Below are 12150 nucleotides of genomic sequence, written 5' to 3'. Positions count from 1 at the left end.
ATTATAATCACAATATAAATGATAAAAATGCACATGCAAAAAAGGGCTTTGTGAGTGCCCATGTATTTTTTAAAATTCCCTTTTCTTCATCACTTCACATTCTAAAAGATATCATGAAATCTATCTTGCTTTCTCTTCCTATCATTTCTAATTGTTAGAACCCTAATTTGAAGTTGGACAGTTTTCTTCTGGCAGTTGCAGTGGCCATGTTTGGTGATGTCATGGTATTACTGAAGAATTTCTTTTTTTTTAGTTGGAGGAGTTAAAAAAGCAAACAATATGCACTAAGCCTCGCAGAACAATACAAGGATGGCCTCAGGATGATAATGAGACTGCAAGTAGCCTGTGGGTTGCTTTTGTCTATCTTAGACAGATGATTAGTTTTAGCAGCTGTAACTACAAAAGGAAGTGTGAGGAAATTCAGCAATAACAATAGCACTTAGACTTATATACTGCTCCATAGTGCTTCACAACACTCTCTGAGAGTTTACAATGTCGGCATATTGCCCCCAACAATCTGGGTTCTCATTTTACCGACCTGGGAAAGATGGAAGGCTGAGTCAACCTTGATCCCAGTCAGGCACAAACTTCTGGCTGTGGGCAGAGTTTGCCTGCAATACTGCATTCTAACCACTGCAGCACCATAACTCCTTATGTTTCAATATTATTTGCCAAAATGCCATTAAAAGCTTACACTTAAGTTTACTTCATTAGTCTTAAGTCTCAGCATCTAACTAAATTCCCTTAAGCTTCATAAACATTGCTTCCCTTTGCCTTTTGCCTACTTATACCATTCATTGATTTATAAGATTGGAGTACATTATAAAAGCAACCACTAGAGGTTGCTAGTGTCTAAGAGAATAAGCATAATTTTACAATACTGAATTAAATGTGTATAAAGTCCTCCTCCAGGTATCTTTTGCAATACTGAATTTTGAAACGGCAAGAGTCATAAATGTTGTCTATGCTTAAAAGCTAGTTTTGAAAGACGAAAATCTAATTTCTAAAGTTCTCTCTACAAGAGATCAGTTCGATCTCTAGCCAGAAGAGGGCTGCTTTTTTCCAGGTAGGTAGAACCAGAAAAATGGCAGAAGGCGAACCAGGAGTAGAAGTAATTATTAGAATGGCTCCTCTGTTGCTAAAGATCAATGGCAAATTGCATAATTTTTGCCCAGCAGATTGTCTGAATTTCACTCCCCCAAACTGAGCTACTGAAATTTAGAAAATCCCTCCGGTTTTTCCCCCCAGTACATGTGTTTGTTACATTTGGCAGTTTGCAAAAATATCTGAGAGGAGCTTTGTAACTAACGGACAGTTTTAAGAAGTCTAAACAAACCCACTGAAATTCTCCAAAAGGTTTTCTGATCCTTTTGCCACTGTTCCTCCCTTGCATTTATAAATTGATATGAATTGCGAAAGTGCAATTATATCACGTGGGTCCTTTTCCCAATAGCTCTAACAGTAGCTGTGTGTTGCCATGGTGGATGGATTTTGGAGGGGAAAATTAATTCTAAGTGGAAGCAGGATTAGATAGATTGGTCCAAAGAGTAAACTCTAGGCAGGCATTGAAAGAATAATGCCTAACCTGAGTCCAGGGCATGTGAGGCAAAAGACCTCACAAGGAGGCTGCTCTTAAAGTCTACAAAACCACTTCAGTTCAGAGGAAGGATTAATAATAATAATAATAGCAGAGTTGGAAGGGACCTTGGAGGTCTTCTGGTCCAACCCCCTGCCCAGGCAGGAAACCCTATACCACTTGGTTATCCAACCATTTGTCTGGATAACCAGACAAATGGTTATCCAACATCTTCTTAAAAATTTCCAGTGTTGGAGCATTCACAACTTCTGGAGGCAAGTTGTTCCACTTATTGATTGTTCTAACTGTCAGGAAATTTCTCCTTAGTTCTAGGTTGCTTCTCTCCTTGATTAGTTTCCACCCATTGCTTCTTGTTCTACCCTCAGGTGCTTTGGAAAACAGCTTCACTCCCTCTTCTTTGTGGATTAACTTTGCTCTGGTTTGTAATAAATTAGAAACTGCTTCAGAAACTGATAGGCTGACTTCCCCAAAAACAGACACTGAAAAAGCATTGGGAGCTGATGTCAAAGTGATGCAAAATACTGAGGTCTAAAAGCTTACAAAATCTCAATATAATTCAATTTCATATGGTAATACTTGTCCCAATGAATAGGATATGTGTTGGGTTAATATATTGGGTTAATATATTCCTCTTCTTCTTAAAACGTAGAATCCTAAAGTATTTTCAGTATTTTATCATCTGTAATTCTTTTGGTCTTTCTAGAGAAAATTTGTCTGTGGTGTCAGAAAATTGATCTCAATATGACGGAACATAATTTTTGATGGTGGAGGGAGCAGAAGAGAGAAAGAGAATAGCAACTTGATAATTAAGAATTTTATGAATATTTTGTAAACCATGTACTGGAAGAGTTGTCGAGGTCTGTTGTTCTTTTCCCATTGATACTTGGGAGGCTACTGGATAGGTTTATTCTGATATACCAGGCTTTTTATAATGGAAACATTTTATTTGGAGAGAGTAATGTTACCCAGAATGAAGACCATATGTATAATAATCCAGGTGAACGAACCTTCTTCTTCTTGGTCCAGGTGACTAGAAAAGCCTTGTTTCCTGGAGACTCTGAAATTGACCAATTATTCCGGATTTTCCGCACACTTGGTACTCCTACTGAACCACTGTGGCCAGGAGTCACAAATCTTCCTGACTATAAAGGAAATTTCCCCAAATGGCCAAGGAAAGATATGAAGGTGATAATTCCAAACTTGGATCAAGATGGACGAGACTTACTGCTGGTGAGTAGAAGACTTGTAAAGGGGTTGAGTTGTTTTTTTAATACTTATGACAAGAATTGGAAAGTGTCCACTACAAAAATTGGACTGTGCCCAACACATCCCACATTTGTACAAGGCAGCTTGCTAAGTCAAGCCAAAGGCTCATTTAGCCAAGCATTCATTAGCAGGGCAGAAGTAGACTAGCTTAAACCTCTTCGTTCTTTTTGGAAAAAATGAGGACTTTCAGGGTTACTTGAATTAACACTGAAGGGTTTGCTGTAAATGGGCAGGATTTAAAGACTGAGGCACGCTCATATTTCTCTCTTTCTAAATTACAGCAACTACTAATGTATGATCCCAACAAGCGAATCTCAGCCAAAGCTGCTTTGAACCACCAGTATTTCTGGCAAGCTCCACGGGATGCTAAACAGTGTGTGGTAGAACAGTATGGGCCATGAGATTAAGAAGTTCTGGTTAATGCTTTGCTGGAAATAGCTACTGGATCATCTCATTCTAAACAACATAGCAAAGGAGCAGCTGTAACCGCCATTAAAAATGTTCTTGGCCTTTTGCCCAGTTTAATATTCATGCAAACATTTTGACAATTGTAAATGGTACAGATCCTTGTAAGGACTGATAGTTCTTCTTTAACAGAGGTGAAAAAGCTTGATACTTTTAGTATATGAAAAGGAATAATACAACATGCTATCAGAGAAGTGGAAAGAGAAAAAAGTTTAACTAAATCCAGTTTCTGTAATATCTTATTCACTCTTTGCTGCAGTTCATTACAAGATATTGTTATTATTATTTAGATTAGGCTAGCACATCCTACAGTAGCCTAGGCACTGATGTTGTTTTTTCTTTTTTTTAATATGAATTCATGCTGTATTTCACAACACTATTGAAAACTAACCATGCCAAAAAAAAGTGTGTGTTTGTGTGTGTGTGTGTGTGTGGAGGAACTAGATATTACAGAGACACACAGAAATATTCTTGAGTTTCCTTCTATATGTATCCATCATAAAAAACAAGAAATTTCTAGACTATTAAATAATTAAGAGGCTTCTTTAGCTGCAGTTTGGGTTTTCAGAAATATTATAGTTTCTAATTCAATAAAAATATCAAAATCTGATAATCAATATCAACCAAGACCTGAATTAGATAGTGTGGGACATAAAATAAATGAATAAATAAATACTTGGAAAATTCTATTTGTTGATCTTAGCCAAATATACTGGTTGAAGGTGGAGACCTTGAAATCTCTGGATTCTGATGGAAACTTGACAGTGCACAGATGGAAAGAGGGAAACTTTACACTGATTCAGGTTTCTTTTTGTGGTCCCATGTGCCCACTGAAAATGTACTCTAAAGAGCAGTGTAGGAAATTACAGTATACAAAGAAAATCTGGAAGAAGTCAGTGAGAAGTCCTTGTTCCATTATGCAAATATTGTATTATTATTATTTTTTTGCATTTGTAGAAAGGCAACCTAGCATCCAATAGTAGTTCTTTTTGATGGATTTATTTTTAAAATGGCTGTTAATACTTAAGGAATTTGATCATTAATTGTTGATGTTGATGTTAATATTCCTGTTTGCATAAATAAAAACATGCATCAGTAACTTTCGCATTAAGGAGTTTTGAGGGTTGTAAAACTGTCAAAAATAGAATTTGAAGACAATTATAATCAATATCCCTATTTTGAATGTACTATTATATACCATAACAAAGCAGTGGAAACTTCACAGCAAGGTATCTAGTTATCATTTTAAAACTAGGTTCTAGCCCTGTTGCCCAGGTAAATGGCAGTATCTAGCCATGTATAACTAATCTCAAAGGCAGTGGTGGGATTCAGCCAGTTCGCACCACTTTGGGAGAACCAGTTGTTAACTTGCTGAGCAGTTTGGTGAACTGGTTGTTGGAATAAATCATTAGGGCAGAGAACCGGTTGTTAAATTATTTGAATCCCACTGCTGCTCAAAGGGATAAGTAAGGTCAGAACTAGTTAGCACTTAAGAAGGGAAACCACTATGATATACTGACCTATAGACTAGAGACTGCAAAGAAAAAAAAGTCTTAAAAGAAGAATATGGCAAAGCACTTTGTTGCCAAGAAAAATATATACACGTATAGGAGTTAAGTACAATATGGAAAGAAAATTGTAATTATATATATATAATTATATATATTTATATATAATTAAATTATATATATAATTTAATATATAATTATATATATATATATATATATATATATATATATATATATATATATATATATATATATATATATATATATATATATATATATATATATATATATAGGTCTTTGGTTATTCGGGTTTTCTCCCGTAAAATTGGAAGTGTCTTGGCGAAGTTTTGACAAAGTCTCATTCGTCACCTTCAGGCTTTAGCTTCGTGCTTCTGGGAGCAAAAGCCAGAAGTACGAAGCTGAAGCCTGAAGATGACGAATGAGATTTCGTCGAAACATCGCCAAGACACTTCCAATTTTACGCGGGAGAAAACCCGAATAACCAAAGACCTACATACAAACACCCGCGAAAACCTCAGAAAACAAATACATACATACATACATACATACATATACACACACACACACACACACACATATATATATATATATATATATTTGTTTTCTGAGGTTTTCGCGGGTGTTTGTATGTAGGTCTTTGGTTATTCGGGTTTTCTCCCGCGTAAAATTGGAAGTGTCTTGGCGACGTTTCGACGAAATCTCATTCGTCATCTTCAGGCTTCAGCTTCGTGCTTCTGGGAGCAATGTGTGATTGCAGCTGTTTCTTCCTTTTTAACTGCTAGTGGGGGTTTGAACTGATTGGGTGGGAGCTTGGCTGTGCTCTGATTGGATGGGGTTTTTTTTGTGCACTGATTGGCTGGGGGTGTGTCCTGTTTGGGTGGGGGCTTGGTTGTGCTCAGATTAGTCTGAGCTGCAGGGGGATTTGAGCTGGTGAGCTGCATTGCTGTTGTTTGGCTTCGTGTTTGTGGTCGTGCTACATCTTCATAGTGGGTGTCTGTCTGCTGTATGTATGGATTGGAGGGGTTTGAAATGGCTAATGTTGCAGCTGCGGTCTGGCTTCTGGTCCTTGGTCGTGCTTCCTGATCAGTGTGGGTTTGGGTCTGCTTTCTGGGTGGATCCAATCAGAGCACAGCCAAGCTCCCACCCAATCAGTTCAAACCCCCACTAGCAGTTAAAAAGGAAGAAACAGCTGCAATCACACATTGCTCCCAGAAGCACGAAGCTGAAGCCTGAAGATGACGAATGAGATTTCGTCGAAACGTCGCCAAGACACTTCCAATTTTACGCGGGAGAAAACCTGAATAACCAAAGACCTACATATATATATATATATATATATATATATATATATATATATATATATCTTTTACAATATGTACAGAATGTCTGGTATGTGTTCTATAGTGACATACTGTATTTGCTATTAATTTGATTTGCTTTTTATTACAAACAGTTTTACATCAGACTCAGAAAGTGCATTCTCCCGGTGTGTGTTTCCATGCCATGTTTGGCGCTGTTACTTTTTGAGTTCTATAGTTTTATGGTTACATCAGGATAGAAAATCTGTGGTTCTCCAGATGTTGCTGAATTCTAGTTCCCAACTAAGGGCCGGAATAGCTCAGGCTGGTAGAGCCTGTTATTGAGAACACAGAGCCTGCAGTTGCTGCAGGTTCAAGTCCGGCCCAAGGTTGACTCAGCCTTCCATCCTTTATAAGGTAGGTAAAATGAGGACCCAGATTGTTGGGGGGGCAATAAGTTGACTTTGTAAAAATATACAAATAGAATGAGACTATTGCCTTATACACTGTAAGCCGCCCTGAGTCTTCGGAGAAGGGCGGGGTATAAATGTAAATAAAACAAAAAAAAAACTAGGGACCCAGGAACATGTGAAGCATTATATACATCAGAGGGAAAGGGATTGTTAGTGGTTTAAAAAAATAACAGGATAGCAGTCAGTATTTTAACTTTTATTGCATGCATGATCTTTAAACTCCAGCTATTGTGACATGCATCCCTTTAGACTTTACAGGAAGGAGCTATTTCCTAAGCATTTTGAAGTTTTTTTTCTATTTCAAAAAACCCTTTATTCCCTATAATAGATACTGTATTTATTCCCATATTAGATCCTTTCTACTTTTGGAAATGCTTCTCTATGAAGTGCTGCTAACTTGGTATAATGAAATAAGTCCAGCTATCTAATATAATACACAGCTATCTATAATTGCCAGACACTTTGCTAATATGAACATGACAGGGTGTGAATTTTCTTGTGGATGAAAAACATTTCAGACTTTTTACAAATTTAAAATCATACTGCCTTGCTTAGTGCCTGAATCGGGACACAGCAGCTGAATGGATTGCGGACTGATATCCTTCGGAGGTAGCTGGGAGGAGGAGGAGCCCACTTAAAGGATCTTTCTGGCAACGAGCCATGGCCTCCTTATAATGGATCTTCTCTTTGGTGATAGGATCAACAAGTTCTTTTTCATAACTCGATTCATCTTGTAGTAATGTGGCCAGGTCACTACTAATCAGGCCTGTCTGGATAGCTTCTGATATTGGGATGCGCCCTGTTTTCTTAGGATCTATTAGTCCTCCAGTTAGGTGTTGGACTTGTAAATAAGGAAAGGCGTTATCTTGAGTTATCCATCCTTTCTGAACTGCTTCTCCTACAGCCAGTCTTCTCTTGGTGACAGGATCTTCAATCCCCGTGAAAGCCTTCTGAGCATTCAACAACCTCTGCGTGTAAGTATTATCGATCAGTCCTTTATCCAGGGCTTTGTGGACAGAGTAGCGATCTCTTGAGATAAGATCAACGATGCCTCCAGTAGCAGCTTGTGCCTCTAAAAGCTTTTGGGCTGTCATTGGATCCACCAATTTCTTGCTAAGTGCCAACTTAATGTTGTACTTGTTGTCGTAGGTTGTGTCATAAACTCCAGCAATAGGAAAAGTATCATCACAGAAAGCCATTGGTGGACCAGAAGAGAAGAAACTTTGCTTTTGTTGAAAAACAGGAGATGAAATTGGAGACTTGGAAATAATTGCACCTAAAGAAAGGGATGTATTCTGCTTAGTTTCCCCGGCTACAAGTAGAGCAAACTCAGAGATAGGGATTTTGCCTTCCTTGTAAAGTTGATATTCTTCTGTTGTAATCCTTTTGAACCGCAGAGCATCATCAATGGAGTACTGTTTTCCACTCTTTTTGTCAAGAAGAACAGAAACATCCCCTTTGGATCCCAGGGTTGTAATTTCTTCCCAATCACATTCTAGTTCTTGCAAATGGATATACTGACATCTATCTATCATGCCTCTCTTATAAGCCTCATAGGGTGACATATCTTTACCAGTCTCTGGATCCAGAATAGATATCTTGGTAGAGAGATTTGTCTCTCTCATCTGAGTCTCATTGTTCAGTTCTTCTCTGTTGATTCTGGATTGGAGTTCCCGGATAGTCCTCTCTTTTTCATAAATATTATCCTTCTCCATAAGTATATCTGATTCCAGACGAGAAACCTCCTGGCTAAATTGGATCTTTTTTTGCCTGTCACTTTCAGTCCTTTGGCTCAAGAGCTTGGTCTGTTCTCTAAGGAAAAGGGCTTTTTGTTGCTTCTTTTTTTCCAGTTCCCTTAATTCATCTTCAAGACTGGCTTTTTCTTGCATTGTCACATTCCGAGTTTTCTGGAGGTCAGCTTCTTCTCTGGTCCAGGTGCATTTTATGCCTTCTGCTCTCTCAATCTTCTCTTTCAGATGTCTGATGTGTTCTTCTGCATTTTGCCGAGCAGTTCGCTCTTTGCTTAGCAGATCCCAAAGACGTGTTCGCTCATTTTCAAGCACTCTGTCTTTTTCTACTCTGATCACTTCCTTATATATCGTCTTTTCCTGGGACTTTGTCTTTTGTAGAACATCAATCTGGGCTTGAAGGTTCTTGCATTCCCTCTGGAGGCTCAATACTTGAACTTTCTCCTTATCTAGTTCAGTTCGCAAATTGATACTAGATTGCTCAAGAACCGGATCTTTCTCTACCTTGATTACTTCCTCCACGATTATTTTTTCTTGAACTGGAACTGGGCTTTCTTCAATTTCTTTTATCCTTAGGGTGATCTGCCTCATTTCCTTTTCCAGAGCAAGCCTTTTGTTTCTGTCATCTTGGAAGTTCAGCAGTTTTTCTTTGTCTTCCACTGTTGCCCGAAGCAATTGGACCTCGTGATCCATCCTTCGCCGATTGCTTGTTTGTTCATCTAAACTCCTACTCAACCTCTTGTGCTCCTCCCTAAGCTTCACATCTTTCTGAGTAACAACTACCTCCTGCACTACCACTTTCTCCTCAGGCTTCCTTCTCTCCAGAAGCATGTACTTATTCTTCAGGTCATAAATGGCCTCTTCAGTTGCTCTTCTCTTTTGTAATATGTTACGTACTTCTTGGCGAAGACATTCAGCCTCTTTTTCTAAGAGAGGGTCATTCTCATATCGGACAATCTCCTTAGTAACAACCTTGGTTTCAACTTTGGCTCTTTCTCTTTTCCACTCATCCCTTTCTCCTTCTAACCTGATTAGCTGTTCTTGGAATCGACCATTTGCATTCACAAGATCATTTAGTTGCTCTTTCAACCGGTCTATTTCTCTCAATATCTCTGGGCTCTTTTCTGTTTTCACCACCTCTTGGATGACTTCTTTAAACTCCACGGAAGGTGCTTGGGACCTAAGAACTTTCAGTTCAGTCAAGGCTGTTTCTACCTCCTGATCAACTCTTTTTCTTTTCCTTGAAATTTCTTGGAGTTCTCGCTTCAAACGTGCTATCTCTTCCTCTGTTTCTGGGTCTAGGTGAAAAATCTCATTGACTCTTTCTTTTATCTCCACCCTAGGCTTTGACTTCTCCATAGTGCTGTATTTGCTCTGCAGCTGTGTCAGTTCACTTGACAATAACAAGTTCTTGTTCCTCTCTTCATCAATAAGCTTTTGAAGAGTGGAAGACTCTTTTAGGAGCTCCGGATCTTGCTCCACTTGTTTTATTTCTCTCACAACAACTTTGGGTTCAGTTGCTTCAATCAGCTTCTCAAGATCCTCAATTTTGCTTTTCATTTTCCCTATCGTATCCATTGCAGACTTCTTCTTGAAACTATCTTCATCAATTTGCATTTGCAGTGATCTGATCGCCTTTAGCATTTCTGGATCCTTCTCTAACTTCACCACCTCTTTCACTACTATTTTTTCTCGGATGTTTGACTGCTTTTGCTCCAGGAGGTGCAACTCTTTCCTGAGCTGTTCAATTTCAGAGGAAGAAGTTGAACGCTCACGTAGATACCTGATTTCTTCTTGGAGTCTTGCTGCTTGGGCATTTAGATTTGGATCTTTCTCTGTTTTTGTAACTTCTTTTGTAAGCAGCTGGCATTTCACAACCCTTCTATCTTTTTCCATTTCAAGGAATAGATTGTTCACTTTCTCAATATCTGCCTGTAAATCGGCTCTTTTCTTCTTTTCATTCTCAATTTGATTAGAGATTTTAGCAAGATCACGCTCCAGAACTGGATCTCTATAATAATCAATCACTTCTTTCTCCTCAATTCTTTCAGCGGGCCGTTGGGTTTTGAGTGTCAGAAGTTTAGTTCTCTGCTGGTCCAGTTCTTGCTGTACATTGGCTTTCCTGCTCTGCTCCTCTTTAAGCTGAGACTTCAGGACTTCAGATTCATCTACGTTTTTGGACTGCTGGGTTTGTTCATGCATTACCTGCACCGTATCACTTACTTCTTTCTGCAGAAAGGAGGGGGGTGGGTGGGAAGAAAAGAAAAAGAATTATTATCAATTATTATTATTGATTCTTAATACTATGAAATTTACTTCCAGGCCTCAACTTCTATATGACTGGCTCCTTGGAGTATGTGGCAACGTTTGGTGAACCCACAAAAAGTGAGATTAAACTGGGATTAAGAATCAAGTCTTAACTGAGCTATAAACTCACTAAATCCTTCTAGGAATTTTTTTTTTAAACTACATGGAATCCTTTAGATTATTCACTGGATTCTGTATTTAGCAAAACACACAGTATGCCTAAGAATATATAGGGACAGATACTTAAGTGGAGTACTAAAAAAAACAAATGAACCATATTAAGGATATTATATCCTCTGATATAAAGCCTGCATCACGTATACACTTTTTTGTGTTCCCCTTATGACAGGGGAAAGGAAAAGGAGGATGTTCTGTTCTTTCAGTAGGAAGCAAGCAAAATAAAACACTCTATTAGGCTTCCAGCCAGGGAAAAGAGAGCAGAAAAAAGCATAGGAAGAAAGATGTCTCTTGTTTTTCCTACCTGTTTCTAATGGTCATAAAAAATGCAACTTTAGAAGTTTTAATATTCTTCAGAAGCTCCAGTGTGCCTTAGGTAAATCATTGTCTCAGCCTTTCTTCCCTTTCCTATAACACAGGGCTACCAATACTAGCTTAATGACTGAAATTATTAATATAAAGCACTTTGAACTGAAAAAGTACTGCCCAAATGTTATTGAAAATTTTATTTCAACATTCTGGCAATGACAAAAATATGCCAGCAATGGTAAATATGATAAATTTAAATATGAATTTTATTTCGTTGAAAAAAATCAGAGATTTTTGGCTTTTTATATTTACTTAATGTAGAATTGTAATTTACCTCCATATGTTAAATTACTTTTGTAAAAGTGCAGTTTTGCTTTCTGAAGTTATCTGAAAGTAGACACGATTTTCAAACTGGATCAAATATTAAAAATCAAAGTTGTGGTGAATGAGATATGGGATATTATTATTAATGTTGCAATTGTGATTAGGGATTCAAAGAAATAAAATATAAACATTGCTTTCCTCCTTTTGGTAAAGCATGTTAGGAAATTATAGTTCCTGTATCATTTACATATAGAGAGGCAGAAGCAATTCAAAATAACAATCTTACTTGCTATAATCCTGAAGAAAAAAAGAAACCAATGAACTTTCTTTTCACTTGTAAGAGATGCTCTAATATTTAAGCATTATCCATATAATTTCAAATGATTTAGGCATACCTTATTCATAATTTTCTTGGCAAATTCCAACCAGCAGATTTGTTGTTTGTTTTCAGCGGCAGTCTCTGCATAGAGTTTTGTCATATCATTTTCCTAAAGCCAATTAACACAAACTATTATTCAGCTATGGTATTCCCTCTATCAAGATAACTAACACCCCATAAACTACAATATTTATTTTTTAAATATTAATACTAGATTACAATGTTGAATGAACAGCTTTCTGTGGAGTTAGCAAAATGCTATTAAATCTGGAGAAAAT

The 12150-nt window shown here is 37.6% G+C and overlaps 2 protein-coding genes across 6 annotated transcripts in view; one reads left to right on the top strand and one right to left on the bottom strand.

The window, feature by feature from the left end:
• CDK3 (cyclin dependent kinase 3) overlaps positions 1-12150 on the top strand; it is a 42470-nt gene that overhangs the window by 9447 nt on the left and 20873 nt on the right. For 2 of the 3 annotated variants that reach the window (XM_058165953.1, XM_058165952.1), the window contains 2 exons: positions 2624-2827; positions 3145-4935. In XM_058165953.1, coding sequence (XP_058021936.1) covers positions 2624-2827; positions 3145-3264 — 324 coding nt within the window. In that variant the 3' untranslated portion in view covers positions 3265-4935. Of the gene's footprint in view, positions 1-2623; positions 2828-3144; positions 4936-12150 lie in introns of those variants that run through there. The other variant, XM_058165951.1, reaches the window with a different exon arrangement.
• EVPL (envoplakin) overlaps positions 6810-12150 on the bottom strand; it is a 54176-nt gene continuing 48835 nt past the window's right edge. For all 3 annotated transcript variants that reach the window (XM_058165938.1, XM_058165939.1, XM_058165940.1), the window contains 2 exons: positions 11889-11981; positions 6810-10605 (listed from right to left, as the gene is read on the bottom strand). In XM_058165938.1, coding sequence (XP_058021921.1) covers positions 7180-10605; positions 11889-11981 — 3519 coding nt within the window. In that variant the 3' untranslated portion in view covers positions 6810-7179. The remainder of the gene's footprint in view (positions 10606-11888; positions 11982-12150) is intronic.

Source organism: Ahaetulla prasina, chromosome 2, assembly GCF_028640845.1.
Source record: "Ahaetulla prasina isolate Xishuangbanna chromosome 2, ASM2864084v1, whole genome shotgun sequence".
Lineage (NCBI taxonomy): Eukaryota > Metazoa > Chordata > Lepidosauria > Squamata > Colubridae > Ahaetulla > Ahaetulla prasina.
The sequence above is the reverse complement of the archived record's forward strand: the minus strand, read 5'-3'. Positions and strand labels throughout refer to the sequence as shown.